This window comes from Vulpes lagopus, chromosome 8 (assembly GCF_018345385.1).
Source record: "Vulpes lagopus strain Blue_001 chromosome 8, ASM1834538v1, whole genome shotgun sequence".
In the NCBI taxonomy this organism is placed as follows: Eukaryota; Metazoa; Chordata; class Mammalia; order Carnivora; family Canidae; genus Vulpes; species Vulpes lagopus.
In genome coordinates this window covers 83725887-83751467 of record NC_054831.1, presented here as the reverse complement: position 1 = coordinate 83751467, position 25581 = coordinate 83725887, and the positions used below count along the sequence as shown (strand labels likewise).

Here is a 25581-nt window from a genome sequence, read left to right as displayed (position 1 = left end):
GTATGATGTCCAGAGTTTATCCACGCTGGAGCTGTATCCACCGTAAGGACGTGCACATACGCGGTTTACCCTTTCACCAGCTGGCGCACACGTGGATTATCTTTCTTGTTTTTGCAAAGGATGCTACGGACCTTTCACACATCACATTTTTGGGTGTTTTCCCTTTGCTCTGGCAGATGCCGAGGAGTGGCGTTGCTGGGTCGTACTGTGCATTTAATTTTTAAGAACATGCCAGACCGTGGTTTCACCATCTTACATTCCTGTCAGCGATGTAGGGGAACTTCAGTTTCTGCACATCCTTGGTTACTGTTGCCTTGTGGTGTCGTTTTGAAACCAGAAAATGCAAGTTCTCCAACCTTATTTTCTGGGGTTTGTGGTTGTATCTGTTCAGTGAGTATGAAGTGTTATCTCACTACTTTAGTTTGCCTTTCCCTAAATGAATAAGCAACTTCATGTGCTAATTGGTTACATGGGATTTTTGGTGAAATGTCTATTCAAACCTGTTGCCCATTTTTAGATTACATCGTGTGTCGTATTCTTGGGTTTTGAGAGTTCGCTTTACATCTGGTTGGAAGGACTATCAGGTTATGATCTGCACAGATTCCTGTCCAGTCCGTGACTTGTATTTCCAACTTTCTTAATAGTGTCATTTGCGAAGCCACATTCATTCACTGCTTCTCTTAGGAACTGCACCTCTGACACCATATCTAAGAACCCTAACTCACGATGCCACCTCAGAACCCCATGACAGGGTGTGCTCGCCTTCTGTAGGGTGTATACCCCATAAAATCCACCCCGTGGGAAGCACAGAACTCAAAGGCTTTTACTATGTTTGCAGAGCTGTATCACACCCCCCAACGCCCACATCCTTTATCATGATGATAAAAACTAATTCCTCCGGACGCCTGGGTGGTTCAGTGGTTGAGTGTCTGCCTTTGCCTCACGTTGTGATCCTGGGGTCCTGGGATTGAGTCCCGCATCAGGTCCCTGCAGGGAGCCTGTGTCTCCCTCTGCCTGTGCCTCTGCTTCTCTGTGTGTCTCTCATGAATAAATAAAATCTTAAAAAAAAAAAAAAAGACTAATTCCTTTAAAGCTAAAACTTTAAGTTTTAGCTCCTACATCCAAATCTGCACCCATGGTGAGTTTATCATTACAACGCAAATAAAAGTTTACTCTTTGCAGGTGAACGTCCAACATCCCCAAGCGTCATTTGTCGAAAATACTACACTTTCATCACTGAGCTGCCTTGGTATGACTGTTGAGAAATGAAGTGACCACGCACAGGGGGTCACCGCAGTTCCTGGCTCTCAATTCTGTTTCATTGTCTGTGTTTCCTGCATCGGCCTTCCCGCTACCTTTACACCAACACCGCACTGTCCTGGTTACTGCAGTTACGTGCTCAAGTTGGGAGTCTGTTTTCTGACTTTGCTATTCTATTCAAAAATTGTTTTGGATAAAAAAAAAAAAATTGTTTTGGATATTGTGGATTCTTTTTTTTGTATGTTAGGATAGAGATGTCAATTTCTGCCAAGGGGAAAAAAACAAAACTTGCCGAGATTTTGACAGGAATTACATTAAATCTCTAGACCTATTTGTGGAGAATTTCCATTTTAACAATATTGAAACATCTAACCCATGAAGATCAACTATCTGAAATGCTTTTTAAGGCATATTTGATCTTAAAGAAATTTGGAAACCATTGTGACATGATTCTTAGAAAAACAATTTTATGACTGAATGGAATTTTATTTTAATTTTTTAAAAAGATTTTATTCATTTATTCACAAGAGACAGAAAGAGAGGCAGAGAGATAGGCAGGGAGAAGCAGGCTTCATGCAGGGAGTCCGATGCGGGACTTGATCCCGGGTCTCCAGGATCAGGCCCTGGGCTGAAGGTGGCGCAAAACCACTGAGCCACCTGGGCATCCCCTGAATGGAACTTTAGAATGAAGTTATAAAAAACTATTTGTATTAAACTTTTTAGAAATGTTGAAACAATCCCAACATTACATACAAGTTCTAGGTAGAAATAACTTTTCCCCTCTTGAATCATTTGAGGTCACTGACCTGATGTCCCATCAACTCCAAATATGTCAGTAGGTACTTACAGTGAATAAGTTTATTTTTCTCCATAAAGCCAATTACGACATCAAAATCGGGAAACATACATTTCTTCCACCTGTAGGACCCTTCAAGTCTGCTGGCTGTCCTGACGGTATCTTTCACAGAGATGCACCCGCTGATGCCATCAGCCTGCCTGGTGGGGTCCTCAGCGCTCTGTGACCCTGACCCTGGCGTTCATGGTTGCAGACAGCGGCGCCCCTGCACACCCCTAAGGTTGGGTCTGCGGCTCCAAGTGTGTTTGTTAGGAAGACCCTGGACGGGATGCCATTCCCCTCACTGCAACCCTCTGGGTGACACACAACGGCCTGTCTCTGCCACAGAGGGTCTCTCCCATCCTTTATAGTTAACAACTACTTCCTAGATGTCTACTCTCGCAACCAAGCTTTCAATCGGTTCATCTGAATAGTGAGATCATTTCTTATTTTACTCAAAGTGTTCTCTCTCATCATCTTTACTCTGATGCTGAAATCCCCCCAATTTGGCCAGTGAGAGTCCCCTGAGGGACACGGCCCATCCTACCCAAGTGCTTTCTTGCACAAAGAGACATTCAGGTTCATGTGGCGCGCTTCCTGTCCCAGCCCTGAAATCAGCCCCGCCTGGAGGAACACTCGCTGTCTGGGAGGACGCCCTATTCCCAGAGCTGGACGGTGCTGGCGTTCTCACCGCTCCTGGGTGGACGCTCCCGGGGCAGTTCTTAAGCAGGTCTGTTTGGATCTGTGTCTACAGAGGACTTCAGAAGCAAGACGTTGAGGTATCACGTATTCATTTTTAGTGCCACAGGCGCAATCCAGAGAATGCTGTAATTTCATGACTTCTAAAAGAATTTGAAGATGTTCATTAGATAAGGGCCCCAACTGCACCCCACACGTAACCTCCTTTCCCATTAGTCGCTCTGTCCGTGTCACAAGTGTGAGGCTCCACAAGCCAGAGGGACAGGAAAGCACCGCATCCACTGGCCTCGGCTTTACCGGCACCTTTGCCAACACACAGTCCGCTATAAAGTTGGTGCTTTGGGACAGGCTTCTTTCTCAGTCAGCCAAGGGTCACTGCTGGAATGCTGTATTCTTAACTAGCCCCCCCCCCCAAAAAAAATTACCCACGATGCTACTTCATTTTACAGCGAGGCAAAAATCATTAAATATTTTAATTTAATTCAATTTGCTCTCTTCGAAAGTTTAATTGTTCTAATTAGAATAAATGCCAGTGTTGTTCAAAAACAGAGGACTGGATTTTCATCTGACTTAATACTATTAAATATTACAAATGCATAATAACTATTTCCCAAAGTGCATTTAAAGACACAAGAGAGGGCAGCCTGGGTGGCTCAGGGGTTTAGCGCCGCCTTCAGCCCAGGGTGTGACCCCCGGGTCCTGGGATCGAGTCCTGTGTTGGGCTCCGTGCATGGAGCCTGCTTCTCCTTCTGCCTGGTCTATGCCTCGCTCTGTGTCTCTCATGAATAATTAAATAAATCTTAAAAAAAAAAAGATAGAATGTCTACTAGAGCCTATTAAGAAGAAAGTAAATCATAACCCCTTTCAGATTGATGCTTGCATTAAAGCAGAGTTAGAAAACTATGCAAACTTAAAGGTCTAGGGTGAAATCATGCTATCTGGTGACTGATTTAGAACGCTGCCTATAAAGTGAGGGCAGAAAAAACTAGAAGGAGAGATGGAACAAAATGGTCCAAATGTTGGCCCGTGGGGAGCCCGATGGTGGGCACAGATGATTGTCATGCACCTGCAGATGCCTGAAGCCTTAAGGATGCTACCTTTCAAATGAAACTGGAAGATGAGATGCAAGATGCTAACAGTGAGTATTTTCTGGTGTCACTGGATGGGGATCACAGAGGACTTTACGTTCCTCACGTTACTTGTACTTTCTGAAGTTTCTACAGAGAAAATGTATGGATGGTCTGAAGAAATGCTGGTAAACCTGCGGTATTCACCCTCCCTGCAAACCCTGGCTGAGCCTGCAGCGGGTGGGTGGGGGTGTGCAGGGGGTAGGAGGATGAGAGGGATGCAGGGTGGGTGCAGGGGGTACAGGGGCGGGGAGTGCATGGGGCATGCAAGGGCAGGGATCGGATGCTGGCAGGGGGCAGGTGAGGGGTCCCCAGGGACCCAGCAGCTGAGGTCTGTACCCTCCACCCCCCTTCCACCCTGATTTAATACCAATTCTGGGACAGGGAAACTGCTAGGATTTAAAGGCAGAGAACCAGGGCCTGGGCCGGAGTCTTCGCCTGGAAACACGGTCGGCACCAGGCAGCCTCCCAGGAGCCTGGTGTCTGTGGTCCCTGTGCAGGTGCACATCAACCCCCAGGGGTAGGGCCAAGGAGGGACGGGACAGGGACCCATCTGTGGCCCAGCCGCAGCTGGGCCCCGGGGAGGCAGGGGTCCGCCACACACCGTGGCATCCGCTCTGCAAACGCACACATGTGGTCAAGGCCAGGGAGGTACTCACCTGCAGAGGCACCACAGGACAAAGCCCAGTCCACAGTAGGGGTCCAAGCAGATGGCCACCTCTCTGGAGGGGTACAGCTCACACTGCAGCTTAATGGAGCGGCAGAAGGCACTGGTGGCTGCGTGAGACATCTGCAAGACAGCAAGGCCGCCTTTAGGCCCCAGCCTGGCCCCACGCCAGGGGCATCTTGGCAGGGGGCACCTGTCACCAAGCTCTGGCTCCGGAGCAAGAAGAGTGGCTGCCGACCCGTCGGCAGCCCCCCAAGACAGCGCCCCCCTCCGTCAGCCCCTCCACCCCCGTGAACCCAAGTCAGCCCCCCACCCCATCAGCCCCCCCGCCCCATCAGCACCCCCGTGAGACCCCCCTCTGCCCCATCAGCACCCCCATCAGCCCCTCCACTCCCGTGAGCTTCTCCTCCGCCCCGTCAGCCCCCCAACCCCACCCCATCAGCCCTCCCTTGTCAACAACCCAACCCCATGCACAGCCTCTGGTGCCCTCGGGGCTGGGAGGCCAGCAACTCAAGCACCTGAAAAGCAGCTTAGCACTAAGGGGTCCTCCAGCAACTGCACAGGTACCACTGCCCGTGGCCCCACTCCAGGCAGGGACTGTGTGTGATGTGGACTCATGTCTAGGCCCAACACCTGCCTGTCACGCGGCGGGGTCACCGGGCATAGTGGAGGAACAGCCCACTCTGACGATGAGGGACCAGGCTCAGGGAAGGTCACTCACACTTGAGCCAGAATCAGGGCCGGGGGCAGCGGGACATGCAAGTCATCCAAGCTCCCGTCTCTGCCGTCACCCCTGTATGATGGAGGTGACAGGAAGGGGGCCCCGCAGCCAGTGTGTAATGTTTATTATAAACTACCGCAAAGTGTGTCCAACAAAATCAATTTTCTCATAGAAGCTTTCTAGCCAGTCAAGCCTAAGTTCATGGTTTTAAACATGTCGTGAGTGGATCTGAGGTGGATGTTCCCCGGACCTGAGTGTGAGGGCAGACCCGGCCGGGATGCCTGCGACAGCACCCCTAGTCACCCCGGCAGCAGCGGAGGATGCCGGGCATGGGGGACGCCATCCCGAACACGGGAGCCTGAGCAGCTCTGGCAGCGTGTTTCATCGGGGGCACTCAAGGGAACCCACACGACCTAATACAGAACCACTGTAGAACCTCACATACGGGCGGTCCAGCCACGACACTGGAGGACGTGAGAAACGCTGCATTTATGAAACGCTCCTCCAACTCCCAGCTGCTGGATTGAGCGTTAGTAAGGTCCTAACTTCCTGAATTACCCACGTTCTCAGATTCACTGAAAACAACCTTTGCCGAGCCCCTGCTCTGGCAGGCAGTGCTGGTGGCAGGAGCGAGCCGATCCTTCAGCTCAACAAATGCTCATGTACAAGCGAGGCTGATGGATCAGCCGTTGCCTCAGGTGCTTGGAGCAGAGTGGAACACGGCCTTCAGCCTCAGGAGCTTACAAGCCAGTGGAAAACCGAGCGAGCTCTGCTCCCTGGGGGTCTGTGAGCACTCCTACGGAGCGCGTGGGGAGCAGAGGATGGGCTCTCACCACGCCCTGGTGGGGGCCCTGGGTCTTGGGGGTGAGTCAGCAGGAGCAGATCCCTCAGCGTGAGAACAGAGACAAATGCAACCAGGAAAGCTGAACGCCTCACGTCCATGCTCACTGCGATTCTGGACTCCCTCAGCATCACAGACCAATAGCCCAACCTGGAAGAACAACGCCCAGTTCTTGTGGAGACAGACTTGGACTGGGATAAAGATCAGCTGAGCCCCAAACAGTAAGCTCTGACGCTCTAACTCTGACACGCAGAGCAGGCATTTAGGTTGGGGGAATCGGGGGGACGGCAACTATATTTTTCAGACGCATCTCAGGACATCTCTTGGAAAGGTTTACCTTCCAGTGTGCCATCAGCCGCCCACACCACCTCAAAGTGAGCGGGATGACACGTGGTGGAAGGGAAAGCCACCACCAGGCTACAACGTCCTGCGGGGACACCCACAGGGCAGTCTGTCGGAGGCCACACGGGTCCTCCATGTGACTTCTGGTTGGTGCCGAGCAAACGTTCACCCAGGATCTATCCAGAACCCTCAGAGTTCACATTACACGTTTGAAGAGTATTATAAAACTCAAACCGCACATATAAACATATCCTCATGGGTCATCTTCTAAATCAGAGGTTAAACAGTACCCATTATGGAAAAAAAAAATGTTTACTGGGTAAACTACTCTCTCTTAATTTTTGGTATTGAGCTGAATACTCAATGACATCTTTGTCCAAAAGCTGAAAATGAATGAACATTTCCAAGAAACATGGTGACATGGGCCACCCAAGACGTAGAGGGATTTCCATCGTAAGACTATAAACCAGATGATTTCAGCTCTATGCCTCTCAGTATTTAAGGAATATGAGCGTTCATTAAATGAAATCACAACATACTTCATCTCAGGTACTCGTCAAACAAATTATATGTCAAAAGTTGAACAAGAACTTCCATAAATTTGAGGGGTGCCTCGGTGGCACAGTTGGCACAGCAGCTAACTCTTGTTTTTGGCTCAGGTCATGGGATTGAGCCCTGCACTGGGTTCCACACTCAACAGACTCTGCTAGAATTTCTCTCTCCCTCTGCCCCTCCCCGCCCCCTGCACCCACTCTCTAAAATAAATAAATCTTTAAAAAAGAAAGCTTTCATAAATCTGAAAGTCTAGTCACTCATCTCTCTGGGATCCCCAGGGTTTATGCTTCTATTAAATGGAATCCCCAAGTAGTAACAGCACAGATCACTTTACCTCTGTTTCAAGGACAAGCACCTTTATGGAATCAGGATGTAACATGACAGCCTTCACTCTGTAGATCAGGAAAAGGGAAGGATCCAAGGGTGTGTTTCCCTTCGGCTATGACTGGAGGCAGCTCAAGGCCACTTTGGGCAGTGTGCTAACTCCCTCATCCTGGTCTGAAAAGAAATCTGTGCTCCAAAAGGGTTTTGAAGGGGTGCCCGGGGGGGGGGGGGGAGTCAGTCAGTTAAGTGACTGACTCTTGATTTCTGTTCAGGTCATGATCTCAGGGTTGTGAGTTCGAGCCCTGGGGCTGAGCTCTGCTCAGTGTGGAGTCTCCTTGAGATCCTCTCTTCCTCTGTCCCTTCTGCTGGTGCACACACGTGCTCCCTCAAATAAATAAATCTTCAAAAGGCTTTTGAAGAATTATTTTATTTTATATTGCACTTTATTTGGCTTGGCACCTCGGATTCTACCGAAAAGCAGGGAAGATCCTGGGAAGATGGTCTCCATAGCAACCAGATAACAACTGCGTGGGCAGAAAATGATGAAACTATTTGGAGCACTGGAGTCTGTTAAGGCTTGGGCAGTCAGTGGTAATTAATTTTGGAAAAATTAAGACATTCCCATTAAGGAGAAAGTTGTGGGGATGCATTACATTTAGACCTGCCATGAAAGGCTCAAGAGAGTCTTCCAGGTTGAAATAGAAAGACATTAGACATAACCTGAAGCCAACTGAATAAATTAGGATCGCAGTAAAGGTAAACACAGGCAATTATACACCCTAGTGTAAAATTAGGGCACCTGGGTGGCTCAGTCGGCTGGGCATCTGACTCTTGATTTCAGTTCAGGTCATCTCAGGGTCCTGGGATCGAGCCCCGAGTTGGGCTCCATGCTCAGCGGGAGGCAGCTTGGGATTCTCTCCCTCTGCCTCTACCCCCACACCCCCTTTTTCTCTCCCACTCTGTAAAATAAATAAATGGCTTTTTATAAAAGCTAGTATAATTGTAGCAATACTTTATATAACTCCACTTTTCATTTTCTACATTCCTTAAGAGACTAAGACAGTCAAACAAAACAATTATCAGCTTCAAAACTGTCACTGTAACTTTGGGTTTAAATTCCATTTTTTCCCCTATATAACTTAAGAGACCAATGCATTTAAAAGAAGTATTGCCACATATTTTGGGCCACAGAGTGAGAGAGGTGGAGATGGAGCAGTTTTTAATGTCCCTGAAATTAAGCGGGTGTAATCCAAACTGGATTTGTAGGCTGTCCAACGCAATCCCCATAGTCATCTCAAGGACAAAACGTGTAGAAAATATACAAAAGGAAATGAGAAAGGAATTTGAATGTTTCACTATAAAAAATCAACTAAGCACAAAACAAGATAGTAATTCAGGAAATGAGTAACAGGAAGGTTGTAAGACATATGGAAAATACAGAGCAAGATGACAAAAGTTCCTTCTTTTTTAAAAAATAAATTTCATTCATTCATTCATTTTAGAGAGGTCGAGAGAGTGTGTGAACAGAGCGAGGGGCAGAAGGAGACAGAATCTCAAGCAGACTCCCTGTTGAGTGGGGAGCCCAACACACAGTTAGATTTCATGGCCCTGAAATCATGACTTGAGCTGAAATAGGGTCAGATGCTTAATCATCTGCAGCACTGGGTGCCCCCACAGAAGTCCCTTATCAGTAATTAGTTTAAATTAAACAGATTAACTCTCCAAAGACAAAAACTGGCAGAGTAAAATACATGATCCAACCATATGTTGCCTACAAAAGACTCAAATTTTAAAAAGATTTATTTATTTATTTGAAAGGATGAGAGAGAGAGAGAGAATGTGTGTGTGTGTGTGGGGGGCACAGGAGAGAGAGAGAGAGAAACTCCAAGCAGACTCTGTGCTGTGTGTGGAGCCTATGTGGGGCTGGATCTCATGACCCTGAGACCACAAACCCAGTGGAAACCAAGAGTTAGACCCCCAACTGACTGTGCCACCTATGTGCCCCCAAGAGATTCATTTTAGATCAAAAGACACAAGTAGTCTGCAAGTGAAAGAATGCATAAAGACATTGTATGCAAACATTAACCAACTGACAATTGTTTTGGTTACTGATTGTATGGCAAGCAGAGGCAGCTAAACTAATACTCGACATACAGACTTCAAAGAAGGTTCAAGAGACAAAGGCATTACATATTAATAAAGGGTTTGGTACAGCAAGAAGATTAATCAGTTATAAACATCTGCACACCTGACAACAGATCATCAAAACATATGAAGCAAAAATGGACAAAACTAAAGGGAGAAACTGTATTTCTTCAGAGAGACAGACTTCAATACCTTATTCTCAATAATGGTCAGAACCAGAAAGACAATATGTTAAAGAAAAGAGAGAGAGAGAGAGAGAGACTTAATACAGTAAACCAAAGAGATGTGAGGGGCGTTCAGAACACTCAATCACAATGGAATATACAATTTTTGCTAGAGCACTTGGGTCATTTTCCAGCATAGACCATATTTTAGGCCACAAATTAAGTCTCAGTAGATTTAAAAAGATAGATACTGTGTGAAGTATCTTCTCTACCCACAACAGGATGGAGTTAGGAACTGTTAGGAGAAGGAAAACTGGAAAACTCACAACTTGTGAAATTTAAGAAATGCACCCTCAAATAACCACAAGGAAATCACGAGGAAAATCAGAAAATACTTAGACACAAATGCAAATGGAATACAACATACCAAAACTTACAGGACACAGCAAAAGCCATGTTAATGCAGACATTTATATAAACAGTTATGTTTAAAAACAAAACAGATCTCACATCAACCACCTACCTTTACTACTTAAGGAATTAGAAAATGAAGAACAAGCTAAACCCAAAGCTAGCAAAGGAAGGCAATAATGAAGAGGAGAGCAGAGATAAGCAAATGGAGAAGTAGTACAATCAATGAAAGCAAAAGTTGGTTCTTTGAAATGATCAACAGAACAAACCTTTATCTAGATGGACTAAGAAAAAAAGGAGCAAACACCCAAATTACTAAAATCAGAAATGAAAGTAGGGACATTTACAGTGGATTCTACAGAATTAAATGTAATTATAAGAGTGTACTATGAACATGCACAACTTCTGTATGAAATGGAGAAGTTCCTTTTCATGGCAAGGGAAACACAAATTATCAAAAAGGAACACAAAACCTACCAAGACTAAATCACAAACAATAAAACAAATCTGAATAAACCTGTAAGTAATAAGAAGATCAAATTAGTAAAGATTTCCCAACAAAGAAAAGCCCCGGGATCCCTGGGTGGCGCAGCGGTTTGGCGCCTGCCTTTGGCCCAGGGCGCGATCCTGGAGACCCGGGATCGAATCCCACGTCGGGCTCCCGGTGCATGGAGCCTGCTTCTCCCTCTGCCTGTGTCTCTGCCTCTCTCTCTCTCTCTCTCTCTGTGTGACTATAATAAATAAATAAAAAAGTAAAAAAATAATTTGTTAAAAAAAAAAAAAAAAAAAAAGAAAAAAAAAAAGAAAGAAAAGCCCCGCACCAGGGATGCCTGGGTGGCTCGGCGGCGGAGCCTCTGCCTCTGGCTCAAGATGATTCGGGATCGGGCTCCCTGCATGGAGCCTGCTTCTCCCTCTGCCTCTGTCTCTGTGTCTGTCATGAATAAATAAATAAAATATTAAAAAAAAAAAAAAAAGAAAAGCCCTGTACCAATGACTTCACTGCGAAAATCTACCAAACATTTAAAGGTGAACTAACACCAGGGCGCCTGGGTGGCTCATTTGGTTAAGAGTCTGACTCTGGATTCCAGCTCACGTCATGATCTCAGGGTTGTGAGACAGAGCCCCACATTGAGTTCCATTCCCAGTGGGGAGTTGGCCTGGGATTCTCTCCCCGCTATGCCTCTGTCCTTCCCCACAACATACACTCGTGTCAGCGTTTCCTCTCTAAAATAAATAAATAAGTCTTATTAAAAAAATAGATGAACTAATACCAGCCCTTCTCAAACTTTTCCAAAAAACTGAAGAAGACACTTCTTTTTTTTTTAAAATTTTTTTTTTATTTTATATTTATGATAGTCACAGAGAGAGAGAGAGAGAGAGAGAGGCAGAGACACAGGCAGAGGGAGAAGCAGGCTCCATGCACCAGGAGCCCGACGTGGGATTCGATCCCGGGTCTCCAGGATCGCGCCCTGGGCCAAAGGCAGGCGCTAAACCGCTGCGCCACCCAGGGATCCCCAAGAAGACACTTCTTAACTCATTCTATGAAGTCAAAGATACCCTAAAAACAGAAAAGTACAGACTAATATCCTTGCTGAACACTAATGCAAAAATCCTCAACAAAGTACTAACCCAATGTGGTAGCATATTAAAAGACTTAATACAATAGTGGGATTTGTGTCTGAAAAGCAATATCGGCTCTACGTATAAAAAAAAAAAGAATCAACAGGGGGCACCTGGCTGGCTCAGCTGGAGGACCCTTCATATCGAGGTTAGAAGTTTGAGCCCCATATTGGGCGTAAAGATTACTTAAAAACAAATATTTTAAAAAATCAATCATACGTGACATTAAAAGAATGAGGGGAAAACCCCCATATGATCATCTCAATTAATACAAAAAAAAAGGATCTGACAAAATTTAACATCCTTTTATAATAAAAACACTCAATAGACTAGGAACAGAAAAAAGGGCCTCAACACAATAGCCATATATGAAAAACACAGAGAACATCATACTTAGCCGTGAAAAACTCAAAGCTTCACTTCTACAATTTGCCTGCTTTTCTATTCAGAATAGTATTGGAAGTTCCAGCCCAAGCAACTAGGTAAGAAAAATAAATATAAGGCACTCAGATTGGAAAAGTAGAAGTATCTCTGTTCACAGGTAAAATGAACTTAAATGTAGAAAACTCTTAAATACTTCATACAAAAAATTTGTTAAAAATCATAAATTCAGTAAAGTAGCAGGATAAGAAGTCAGCATATAAAGATCACTTGCATTTCTATACATTAAATGAAAATCTGAAGAGAAAATTAAAACAAGTCCATTTACAATAGCATCAAAGAATAAAATGCTTAGGAATTAATTAAAGAAGTGAAAGACTTGACAATGAAAACTATAAAATATTACCAAACAAATTAAAGACATAAATAAATGGAAACACATAACATATTCATAGACATCAACACTACCCTAAACAACACAGACTCAAAACAATCTCCATCAAGATATCAATGGTGTCTTTTGTAGAAGTAGAAAATACATAACAGAATTCATACAGAATCTCACGGAAATTTGAATAGCCAATCTTGAAAATAAACAGTGGACTCGTACTTCCTGATTTAAAAACTTACTACAAATATACAGTCATCAAAGCAGTGCAGTACTGGCATAAAAACTGATGCACAGATCAACAGAAAAGAATACAGAGCCCAGAAATAAACCCTTGCATATATGGCCAACTGATTTTTGACAAGGGTGCTGAGACCATTCAATGTGGGAAAAGAGAGTCTTCTCAAGAAATGGTGCAGAGAAAATTGGATCTCCACATGCAGAAGAATGAGGCTGGACTTTTACCTACCACCACATAGGAAAATTAGAAATATAAGACCCAACACAATGAAACTCTTGGAAAAAAGAGGATGAAAGCTCTATAACGCTGGATTTGGCAATGATTTCTTAGATGTCACCAAAAGCACGAGCCCCGCCCCCCCCAAAAAAAAACCCCACAAAATTGGACTTTATGAAAATTTAAAAATTTTGTGCATCAAAAGACACTATCCAGAGTAAGAAGGCAATCTACAGAACAGGAGAAAATTCAGGGATTAATAACCAGAATATACAGAAAATTTGTTACACTCAACAACAAAATAAGCAACTTGATTCAAAGAACTTGAATGGACATTTCTCCAAAGAAGACATGCAAAAGACCAATCACTACATGAAAAGATGCTTACCATTACTAATCATTAGGAAAATGCAAATCAAAACCATCACGAGATACCACTGCACACCCATTAGAATGTCTACTACTGAAAAAAACAACAAAACACCAGAAAACTCTTAAGAGTTGGTGAGGATGAGAAGAAGGTGAAACAGTGTGGCCACAATGGACAACAATATGGTAGTTCGCTCCCAGATTAGAAATGGAATCCCCATATGACCCATACATAGTTCCACCCCTTGGCATATACCCCAAAGAGGTGCTTGTACTTGTATGCTCACAGCAGCGTTCCTTACGGGACCCAAAAGCTGGAAGCAACCCCACTGTTAACTGAAGATGAACACATAGGCCAAACGTGAATTCCTTCAATGGAACGTTAACTCTGCCTCAAAAAGGAATTCTGACACCCGTGACAACAGAGAAACCCCTGGGACCTGGCAGTACCTGAAATGAGCCAGTCACAAAAGGGCAGTGCTGTAGGGCTCCACACTTCTATGGGGTCCCCAGGGTCGTCAAAATCCCAGCAACAGAAAGGAGGTGGTGGGTGTGGGGAGGGGACGGCTCCATGACAGTGTTTTAATGCCGCGGAACACGTATCCTTAGGTCGGTTATTAGGGTGTATTTGTTACGTGTATTTAACCACAGTAAAAAAAAAAAAAAATTGATAAATAAGAGTAAAGAAAGAGGACTGAGGTAAATGGCCCAAAGGGAGGGTCAGACCCCCGAGGGCTTCTCGAGGCTACAGAGGACGTACCGTACCCTGACAGGGACACCGCCTGGACCGAGGGTCCTCCCGAGGGGACAGGTGTGCGTCCGGCCCACCTACACACAGGTATTCAGAGAGCTGGACTGTGAACGCATCCTCTCCCTCGTTAGTTTTTAACAGCATTTTCTTTTCTCCAGATCACTTTACGGCGAGAACACAGCATATAATACTCAAAACACACAAAACCGGCTTGTTTCCGTCCGCATCCCAGTCCGTGGCAGGCCATTAGCAGCTAAGTTTTGGGGAAGTCAAAGTCATACATGGATTTTCGACTGCACGTGGGGGTTGGCACTCCTAAACCCAAGTCATTCACGGGTCCACGGCAGTTCCATTCGTTGGTGGGATTGAGGGTCACTGCCGTGGGCAGTGGGCGATGGAGCCAGCCAGGACAGAACCCAGGCTCAAAGAGCAAGGAACCCCAGGCACAGAGTTTTAGGACACACACCGGGATTTGAGAACTGGCAAGAAGAGAAACATGCAGTTGTTTATTAGGGGCTAACGAGGCTGTATTTACACATGAAAACATAGTTGGAACATTTGGAACTAAGCGGCCAGCCTAGGTAACCGCGGACATGGCGACGCACCGCACAGCCTCCGTGAAGGGCAGGTACCCGCCCTATCACACGCCCTGTCGAGTCTTACAGAAGCGGGTCGGGGGACAGCCCCGGGCGGCCTGTAACCGCGCCCCACAGAGCGTGCTTCTCACCTTCACTCCAGCGAGCATCCCGGTTGTGGACACACTGAAGTCAAGATAAGCTAGCGTGTCTGGGTTGGAAGGTTTGTAGATCTGGGCAGGCCGCTTCTTTGGCAAATCATCTGGAGCAAAACGAAGGTGTTAGCACGGCAGACCCAGTGGGAATGCAGACAAGCAGAGGGAGGTATGTGGCGGGCTCGAGGACTGACCTGTGTCCAGTATGGGGGGCCAGGCCCTGACGTCTACCGCCGCGGCTGCCTCCCTGGACCGTAACAACTTGCAGATCAGCTGCGTTGTCATCAAGCAGGCAGAGCGACTCACCTGGGGGGCAGACAACGTGTGGTTCAGGAAGTGGCGAGCCGCCATACGGTGCCCCTGCAGAGACACGCTGTGAGGCCACCGGTGCCGCCAGGCAGCCTCTGGTGGAGGCCCAAGAGCCAGGAGCCCTGCTGAGAGCTCGCCGGCGCCGCCAAGGCCCTGGGGGTTTCTGGAGCCGAGGGACACCGCGCTTATGAACGTGCTCACAGGGGAGCAGCCCACCCGAGCACCTCGAGAGCTGCCGCCTACGCCCACTGACACGACCGCGGTCGGCGCTCCAACATGGCCCGACTCCTAGGCCGGGCCCAGGCTGGGCTGTCCTCCTGCCTCCTCCTCCAGGGGGAAAAGCTCCTCCTGGTCCTTTTCAACTTCCCCAAGCATAAGAGAAATTACATCTGTGATTCAAGAAGGAACGGGGCGTTTCTAAATCTCGAGCAAGGAACACAATGATCCTTGGGGCGCCTGGCCGGCTCAGGCAGAGGCGTGTGACTCGATCTCGGGGTCGTGAGTTTGAGCTCCACATGAGTGTAGGGATGACTTAAGTAAGTAACTATTAAAAAAACACAGGACATTTCCATCAGTTTGAAGCAAAGCTCCTGCTCTCCGTTCCCGGTGCAGGTTCATACACGGGCTGAAATCCTGCTTCCAGAACGACGGGAGGAGGCCGCCCCCTGCCCCCGCCCCAGGAAGAGGAAGGCCCGGCCCCCGCAGGCAGGGTTACCTCCACGATCATCTTCACGGTGGGCAGCGTGGTTGCGATGTTCTGCGGATGCGGGGGGCGGACGGTTATGGGCACACAGCCGGCGTACAGGCAGCCGTAGAACGCCGCGATGAGGTCTATTCCTATGTGGGGAGGAAACAGCAGGGTTCTCATGCCACTGGACCAGTCCCCGTCAGGCGAGGTGCCAGCCTGGGGCCCCGGACCGCCGCCCGCCCTCTGCTGTGGCACCCGGGCTTCAGCTCCCACTGCCCGGCAGCCTGTTCCTCGAGGAGCCCAAGCTTCCTTTCTCTCATTTCGCTAAGGGATTGCTCGACACCACAGTTCTCAGCGTAGCCAAGGATTTAATCATCGATTAAGTGAACTACTTCAGATACGTGATAAAACAAACGAATACAAACGCGTGCAGGATTTCATCCTAGTGACGCCCCCAAGTCTCACTGCACACGCCACCGTCCCCACACACCAGAGGGGGGTGACCAGATGCCACGAGCCCTGCGGAATGCAGCACCATTGCCTGCCGGGCCAGAGTGTAGGCGGTGAGGCGAGCCAGCGTGGCCGCCTCCTCACCTGGCGGGTAGACAAGAGCCACGTGGTCCCCGTCTTGCAGGTGTCCTCTCTCCATGAGCATCACGGCGATCTTTTCGGCACGTTTATGCAGCTGCACGCACGTCAGCGAGCTTGCTATCGTTCCCTGAGGATCGCAAACACACGGGGGAGTGGTTTTTTGACCTAACAGCTTAACAAGGCGTCCTGCAGGAACCAGCCAATCCCGATTCCAGACACACACCTATGTGGATGGTAGTGAGTCTGCACACCTGTGGGCACTGTTAGCACATTTTGGTCACTTCCCCAGGACCCTGTGCCCCTGGTGGTCACTGCCCTCTCCTTCCCACAGGCTAAGGGCAGCACCAAAGAGCCATCTAGATATGCTCATGTGAACAAAAAGTATTTCATTTTTAAAAAGGTTTTACTTACTTAAGATAAAGCAAGTAAGCAAGTGCACGAGTAGGGGGAGTGGCAGAGGGAGAAGCAGACCCCTGCTGCACAGAGCCCCTAACGCGCGGTTTGATTTGAGGACCCCGGGACCATGACCTGAACCCGAGGCAGGTGCTTCACCCACTGAGCCACCCAGGAGCCCCAACCAGAAATATTAAAAAAAAATTACTTGGGGTGCCTGGCTGGCTCAGTCGGTGAAGCATCTGGGTCTCGACTTCTGCTCAGGATATGACCTCGGGATCCTGGGATCGAGCCCCAGGTCAGGCTCCACGCTCAGTGTAGCGTCTGCTTGAGATTCTCTCTCCCCTGCCCGTCCCCCCAACTCACACTGTCTCTCAAATAAATGAATTCTTTCAAAAAAATAATTACTTAACCTAAAAAAATACCTAAACTTACAAAAACAAGTTAACCTGGTAATTCTGGGACTTCAGGTTAATCGCCAAGGACGGGGAAAGTCAGGAAATATAAAACAAATTGAAAATATTTTTAACAAACACCACATTGAAAGTCGAGAAAGTCTAAAAACAGAAAAAAGAACCCCAAACAACAAACCAGTACAGGGAAAAATGAACCGTCCAATTCATTTCTGTGAGGTCAACACAGAAAAACGAAAGGAAACTATATTTGGACCAGAAATTATCTTAAAAGCACCGCAGCAACCTCCCGAGGAGCTCCAGTCAACATCAAGTGCCGAACAAAGTGAAGCCGGGCCGTGAAGGGTCCACAGCACCAGGCTGTGGGCTTCCTGGACGTGGGCAGCAGTCCGTGCCCGGGGAGGGTCCACCGCGGAAAGGCTCACTGCAGCGGGCAGCACTGTGCCAACCCGTAGAGCGAGTGGCAGGAAGGATCTCGGGCCTGGGACGCACACGTCACGCGGGAGGGTAGAGTCCAGAGGGAGAGCAGGGAGCGGTGCTCTGAGCAGGGAGGCAATGCTGCACAAGCAGACGTGACCCTGGGACCCCCGAACGCAGGCTGTGGCGGGCTGGGGACACACGCAGAATCCCCATGTACGCGGCCCGTCTGTGAAGCACCTGCTTGGGGAGGGCCGTGCGGCTTCCCTCCCCAGGACACAACCACCGGCCCCCACGGCAGCCACAGTTGTTCCCAAACCGCCGCCGCATTGAGCTCCAGGCCGCAGTGCGGGCCCCTGGACTGGTGGGGCCCCGGGGCCGTCAAGCTCGGGCGGGGGGAGGCCCGACTGGCCTGGCCCCGGGAGAACCTTCCCGTCACACGTTTCCCTTCATGGTCTTTCCTCCGAGAGAAGCTAAGGCACGAGGCGATGGCAACGCACGTCAACTGGGCAAGCGCGGGCCGGGGAGGCTGAAGCGGAGCCACCAACACTGGACACACTGGCGTCCCGAGATGACCCCTGCGCCCCCGCCCCAACCAGCGGCCGGGGCCCCTGGCGTCCTCGGGCACGTCTGAGCCAAGGCGGCGGTGCGGGGCCATGCTGTCTGGGCGCAGCCAGCACCACGGGTGTCAGCCAGGGGAGGCCGCGCTGCCATGGGTCATGGCCGGTCCCCCGTCTCCCTGTGCTGGGCAAGACCGCCCTGGGCTGTCCCCACCCCCACCCCCCCACGGGAGCTGGGCTCCCTGGTTCCAGGAGATCTGACGCCAGGCCTCTGGACACGCAGCCTCTGCGTCACAGGACAGCGTGGGAGGGCCATGGACGGTGTGCCTGAGAAGCCGCGCCGCCTGGTGGCCGGAGACCCACTGAGACAGGATACGGGGACACAGAATGGGGCGTGCCTCTATCCCTGGTGCCTCTGGAAGCATCAGGACGGCGCTCGCCCTCGTAGCAGCTGCGACGTGAGCAGAGAAGCCCCCGCAGCGGCTCTGCTCCGGAGTCAGGGTCAGTGCCCAGGGATCGAAGCTGCCCCCGGCCCCGCGGTGCATGGGGAGCCACCTCCGCCCCCACCCCCCGCCAGACTCCAGGGAGCCCTCTGGGCACAGGCCACGCCCGGCCCCAGGCCCCTGGGGGGCTTCCACGCAGCCTCCACCTCCAGAGACACCCCTGGCACTGTCGACGACGGCCACAGGTGCATGGCCCACCCGGCGGCAGCCCTGTCCACACCTGCAGGGGAGCGTGAGGTTTCCGCACAGGAAGAGCCTGGGAGAAGCCGCCTTGCCGCAGAAATCAGGGCTGACCTCCTCTCACGGACGTTTTGGGGGGAATCACGACGAAAGGGAATGCGGGGTGGCCGCCACCCAACCCCCAGCCCACGTCAACAACGCTGTGAACTGCGACATCACTTTGAAGTTTTACACTGAACTAAGTAGTGAGTGAAAAAATATGAGAAATTAAGAAAAAGCCAAGTTGAATTTAGAGTTTAAAATCCTAAGGAAGGTACTGGAACTTAAAAGAAAAAAAAAAAGTTTTGAAAACACTTGGCTCGTGTTCCCATTAAAAATAAGAAACGGTCTCCCGTATGCACAGCAGCCCCCACAGCCGGCAGCCCCTGTAAAGCCGACTCTCTCGGCACGATGGCGCTACCGTGGAGATCACACACGCAAGCGGCCTGCTGGCACAGACGGGAAGCTGCTCTCGCAAGAACCTTGCCACGTCCCCAACGCACAAGCCACAGAAGCTGCCACGCAGGACGGGGACGCAGGGACATGTGCTGGCCCCTCGCGGCAGGGACTCCACGCTGGACAGGTGAGACTCTTCAGCGTGAGCTCTGCCGGCTTCTATCCACACGCGTGTGGCTCGGTGCTGAGCTCGAGGGCACGGGAAGTGGGACCCACACACAGGGACCCTGACCTGCAGCCCGGCTGAGTGCTGGCTGCTCGCCGGCCCACAACCCGCGCCTCCTCCCCGCTGTCCCGGGTGCACCCTTCAGGGCCCTGACCTCTGCCTTGCCCCATCCGACCTTCTATTGTTTCTAACAAGGTCGTTCCTGGGGACTCGCTTTCCCCAGTGATCCAGTACGTCGCTGCAGCAGGTGACCGTGGCCGCGGGGTCCGGGGTGGGAGCGCACATGGCCCAGGCCAGCTCCCAAGGACCCTGGGTGACCACCTGAGGGCTGTGCTCTCCCGTGGGCACTGCCCAGGCCGGGAGTGGTTACAGCGGCTCGGGCTTTGCCCCCTGCGGGGACGGGTCCCCCACAAACACGCCTGCAGTGTCTGGGAGTGCGTGTAGGTGGCCAGGGTGGACTCCGACTGCAGGGGTGCAGGGCGAGCGGATGAGGGGCCACTCTGGGCAGGGTGGAGGAGGCCTTGGGCACCCGCCTCTGGCTCTCTCTCGGCTTGAGTTTCAGCACGACACCACTGCAGCACCTATGCAGCAAGGCCAAGGGCCAGGATGGCAGCTAACGGGGTCTGAGATGTCCCTCCAGAGGACAAGGGCACCCATGCCCGGCTCATCACTCTGGAGGGCTGCTGAGGCACCAGGGGGCCAGGCAATCAGCGGTACACAGCTGACGACCGCCGGCCGGGCAGCGGGTTAGGGAAGCGAGGAACGCCGAGGGAGCTCAGGGAGGATGCAGGGGAAGAGCAGGGCGGCAGGTTTGAGGGGCCAGGACACAATGCCTGTGAGTGCCATGCGGCCGGGAGCACAGGCAAGTCACGGCCCAGGCTCAGGACCACATCCCAAGACTCTTCCAGGGGATGCCTGGGACAGCAACCAGGCGCAGGCGACCCACGGGGGGCACAGAGCGCCCACGGCAGCCCGAGGCCATGGCGGCACCTGTGGGAAGGACCAGGTGTGGTTTCCAGGAGCCGCGTCACCTGGGAACTGGTGAAACCAGGTGTGGTTTCCAGGAGCCGCGTCACCTGGGAACTGAGACTCAAAGTGGCTGGCGCGGCCCTGGTCCCTGCTCGGAACGGCAGCAGGGCCTCGGACACTCTGGAACCTGCGGAGGAGACCTGTGTCTGCGCTCCGTGCCTCGGCTTTACTTCCACAGCAACAGGAAAGCCCAGTGTACGGAGACGTTGGCATTTGCTAGTCCGCACCGGCCCGTCTGAGGTCTTGTCCTCAAGCCCACGTGGATGCCACCAGTGAGCTCGCTTCTTCAACCCAAGTGTCAACACGAACCTTCGTGACACGCAGAAAATGATTTTCATTCTAACGAGTGAATGTCTAGTGAACGCCTGACCTCTCACAAAAAACTAACTAATGAGAGACAAAAATACCCCATAAACCTCATCTGTTCCCTTCTTTAGAGGAAATAGTACCAAACAACGAAAAATTATGCGAAACAGCCACAGTCAACAAAGAGGATGTCCAGTAAGACGGAGGGGGAGAGAGAGCTGCCCGCGAGTGGCTGGGACGCGCGCTCAGCCTCACCCGGCAGTTGAGCAGGGTGTAGAGGACGTGGTCGGGGGTGGTCTGCGCCCTCCACTGCAGGACCTCCGACAGGAACAGGAACTGCAAGAAAGCACAGCCGTTAGGTTCAGGCCCCTACACGCCCCACGCTGGAGCCGCGGCGCCTCCGTGCTGCTGGCGGGCCAGGACAGGGCGCCCCTCGCGGAGGACGGGGACATCCCGGTGGGCAGACCGGAGCGGAAGCCAGCTGGGAGGTGTGCCCTGGGGGATGTGGACGCGCCCATCAGGGAGGGGGCTGCGCCGGCTCAGGGAGGGTCCCGCCCCCCGCATCCCCGACGGGCTCGCAGCAGATGCTGAAGTCTACCCGCGGGCACTGCAGTCACGTCTGGCCTGCTGTTCGATGGGCCCTCTCCCACTGGCCGTGTGCAGTACAGTCGTTCCCTGCGGTCACCCAACGGCCCTGCCGACCACACGGATGACATGCGTCCCATGCACTTGGTCTGGGTGAACGCAGCCCTGTGGGGTCTGCTCACGGGGAACACCCGGGAACACCCCTAACCTACTTCACGAACAGAAACCTGCTCTGCAGTGGGAACGCGGGGACCAGTGCTCTCAACGGACGCTCCTCTGGTCTCCACGACCGTGCCCTGTGGCCGGCCTCATCACTGTTCCCAGCAGCTCACACAGCCCAAGTGCCCGGGACAGGGGCTCACACGGCACAGAGCGAGTGATGGGCGTGGGGGCGCGGCTCCAGGCTCCCCCCTGAGGATGCACCAGGGATGCCTGGTCCCCAACCGGGGCTGTGACTTGTGTTTTCTGTGTTCTGACAATTACAAGACAGAAGCCTTGCAACCAGGTGGCGGTGAGGCCGCCTGCGAATCACATCAGGGCGGCAGATAAACAGGCGCTGGGACGCCAGGACAGGACGGGCACCCCCAGACCCGGCCCCGGCCGTGCGGCCATGCCTGCTGCCTCTGCCAGGCCCCTGGGCAGCATTCCACCACACGGCGCCCTGACGGACACAGGGTCCCTGTGACGTCACAGGGCTGCGGCCGCTGGACCAGGAGGGCAGGATGCAGGGCAGTGGTCCCCTCGGGGCGGGCCGTGGTGAGGTCGCAGCCTGTGGGCATGGGCCTCGGGGAGGCGCCCGGCCTGGCGCTCACCTTGCGGGCCTGGTCGTTGTCTTCTATCTGGCCCAGGTCTCGGCCGCTTGCCTGCGCGATCCTCTTCCCGGACACCAGGTTCCCCACCATCACGGAGGCAGGGCCGATCTCTGGAAGGAACGTAAGCAAACGGTGAAGTTAGGCAGGACCCCACCCGGCGCGCTAGTGGGGGCTCCCTGGGATGGGCCAGGCGCTGAGAAAACCCTTGCAGGACAGAGTACGACGGTGACTCGAGGTCTGGGTCACAGATTGGGAACAGCGTTCCTGCCAAGTGCACCTGGGGCCCCGAGCCCGTGTCTGTGACTCTGTGGTGGGTGGGACGCGGGGGCCCATCACCCCAGCGGCTGGGAGAAACCGCGCAGGACACAGATGCGCCTCACTGCCCAGGCTCCCGGGTCACGTGGGCGGTGCCGTCCACAGCGACTGCTCTTCAGCGCGTGACCACGGACACAGGTGGTGACAGGGGAGCGTGCAGCTGGCACAGACATGGACCCAGCGCTCTGGGCTCCCTGCTAGGCCCACGCGGCGGAGCATGAGGCCAGGAGGCACCCGTCCCGTCACAGCTGCTCCGGCCCCAGCATCACGGACTCGATGACCAGTGCTCTCCTCACGGGACAAAGGCACGTACGACCTGCTCTCTCAGCTCTCCCCTCTTCCAACGTCAGACGTGACTTTCTGTAAGAACTTTCAACATCCCCAACTACGAGAAAGCCCAGGCACTCCCCAGGTTTCTCAGGACACCACGATGCACTGAGTACACGTGTTCCCAGGGCAGGACTAGCTGTCCCAGGAGACTGTGCCATCGCCTGAGCGTGGGCGGGAGACGGAGACTGAGGTGGGGAGGCCGCTCACAGGGGCAGCAGGACGAGCCTGCACGCCAGCCGCGTGTGCTTAGGCCTTGGATTGTGAAACACATGCGTGACGTCTCTGCCCAGTAAAATTTTTGTTAAACCTTCGCCAAAGGCGAACCTACAGATCGAGAGTCGGGGCGACTGTCGCACTGTCGTCGTGCACAAAGAGTGTATCGGCCGCTCACAAAGTCCTAGACTGGGTGAAGGGGTGCAGGCCCCCAGGCACCATGGCCGCGGCATGCCCAGGGAAGATGGGCACACGTGTGAGCCACTGCTCTGTCCCCAGGGCTGATGAGACGAGTCCATGTACAACATGCAGAAGCTGGCTGCATGGCTGGGAGCCCACCCCCCGCCACCCCCACTGTCCCTGGGTCCCCCACGTCCCGGGCCCTGTGACCTCTGACCAGTGTGGGCAGGACTACTGCATCCTCACTGTCCAGTCTCCTGATAAATCCCTTTTGTGCTAACGGTGCGCAGCCCCAGAGAGCATGGTCTGTTGGCTGGCAGGAGGGCAGAGCCGCGGTAACAACACATTCCCAACCACAAGGCGTGGGGCATGCGTTCACCCTTGCACTAGCGTCACGGATAAACTCAGGGGGTTCCTGACACGTTCTGAGTGGCCTTCCTGTACACTGGCTGCTTCGACACCTCAATGAGTCACAAGGAACAGCTGTCACTCTAATTTGTGCTCAAGTAAACTGAAGCCAAGTTCCGTGCTTGGTAAGAGGCCACCCGGCCAGGGCAGGCCTCAGCTCTCCCACCTGGGAGCCGGGGGCTCCTTCCCTACGTTCCCCACCAGCCAGGCCTCCTGCACACTGTGCTGGGGCAGGAGCCCTTGCATCATACGCTCAGGTGGGCAGCGCATGGCCCGGGAGTGTGCACGCCAGGGAAGGAGGGCTGAGCACCGCCGACAGCACGGCACCTGGTCAGCACCGGGTTCCTGAGGCCCCTCAGACCCCGCACCCCCTGCCTGCCCGTGACATGTACCTGGTTGCTTCTGTCGAGGTTTAGGCAGGTTTGTGACACAGGTATGGGGACACATTAGGACGTTGCAGGGGTGCAAGGAGCCCTCCAGGAAGAGCTGCTTTGTTTCCGACAAGTGGATCCCACCGAGTGGAGTTTTGGGGAGGGTGTTCGCCGGGACCAAAGCCAGGCAGTAAACCCCGACTTGATGTATGCTGTCAATCGCCTGCAAGGTCGGGGGGAGGGAACCACGTTAGGGCAGGTGTTGCCCACCAGCGTCAGGCAAACACGCAGACCGTGCCAGGCACTGCCCGTCACACGCAGGAGCACGTTACAGGAGCATGAGTTACAGGAGCACAAGCTGCAGGAGTGGGGTGAAGACACAAGACAACAGACATCCCCTCAAACCCAGCAAACTGAGTAATCCCATGTGGCATTTGTGGACTTCTGTTCTGTGCACACTGAGAAAGGAAAGACTCAGGGGTCAGAAAGAGTGCCATCACTTGTCTCATCCCCAAGTGAATGGTGGCAGCCACCAACCTCTGACCCCAAACCGCAGTCTGCTTAGTTATTTCCCAGAAACACACATAGAAACTTCCAAAGCAATGCTACTTCTGGTCCAGGAGCCCAGGTGGTGAGGCTGGCCGCCTCCCAGGGGGCAGCTAAGGGCAGCGGGCACCAAGGCAGAGAGGGGCCCTGGCCAGGGAAGAGCTACCTGAAGCACCCTGCTCATCCACTGGAAGCTGTCCTCCTCCGTGGAGTCCGGCCGCTGCTCGGCCACGATCACTATCCTCTCGTCATGCAGGACGGTCACCGAGAACACGGCTATCCTGTGGGGACAGGAGGGAACGCACACGGTGAGCACAAGCGGGAGATGCTTGGCAGTGAGGAGCCAGGACCGCTGCGAGGAGAAGCCAGCCTTTCCCGCTGAGGCCGCCTGCTGCTCTGCAACGGCAGGGCCACAGCTCTCAGGGCGGGAGGGGCAGCTGCACCGTGGCCGTTCTCTCGGCCAGCGCGGGCGGCATCGTGGGACAGGACCCCAGGGCGCCCTCCTCGCGCAGAGGCAGCACCTTCCCAGTGACCTGCAAGTGGCCACGCTCCACCCACGTGCCTATGGCTTCTGTGCCCGATGGCCTGACAAGTAGAGGCTCTAGAGCAATCTGAGACTTCCTTCAGGTCAGAAAACCCAGGAGCGGCATCACTGGCATCCACCGTGCGGCCCCGCGGCCAGGTGTTTATGTGGGGGCAAAGCCCAGGGCTCTGTCTTCCCACCTGCTTCTCACTCTGCTGTTACCTTTTGGTCTTTTGAAATGATCTGCACCAAAATGAGTGTTTGTGTCTTTTATATATTTACTTTAAAAGTAAGTTTTTACAAAAGTTTTTATTTATTCATAAGAAACACAAAGAGAGAGAGGCAGAGACACAGGGAGGAAGCAGCAGGCTCCCTGCAGGGATCCCGATGTGGGACTCGATCCCAGGACCCTGGGGTCACGCCCTGAGCCGGACGCACTCAACCACTGAGCCACCCAAATG

General features: G+C 52.3%; 1 protein-coding gene across 3 annotated transcripts in view; it reads right to left on the bottom strand.

Annotated features, from left to right (window-relative positions):
* Positions 1-25581, bottom strand: part of DIP2C (disco interacting protein 2 homolog C) — a 251485-nt gene that overhangs the window by 42789 nt on the left and 183115 nt on the right. For all 3 annotated transcript variants that reach the window (XM_041767644.1, XM_041767645.1, XM_041767646.1), the window contains 9 exons: positions 24764-24878; positions 24073-24274; positions 22235-22344; positions 21093-21173; positions 16379-16502; positions 15812-15933; positions 14982-15093; positions 14785-14894; positions 4581-4711 (listed from right to left, as the gene is read on the bottom strand). In XM_041767644.1, coding sequence (XP_041623578.1) covers positions 4581-4711; positions 14785-14894; positions 14982-15093; positions 15812-15933; positions 16379-16502; positions 21093-21173; positions 22235-22344; positions 24073-24274; positions 24764-24878 — 1107 coding nt within the window. The remainder of the gene's footprint in view (positions 1-4580; positions 4712-14784; positions 14895-14981; positions 15094-15811; positions 15934-16378; positions 16503-21092; positions 21174-22234; positions 22345-24072; positions 24275-24763; positions 24879-25581) is intronic.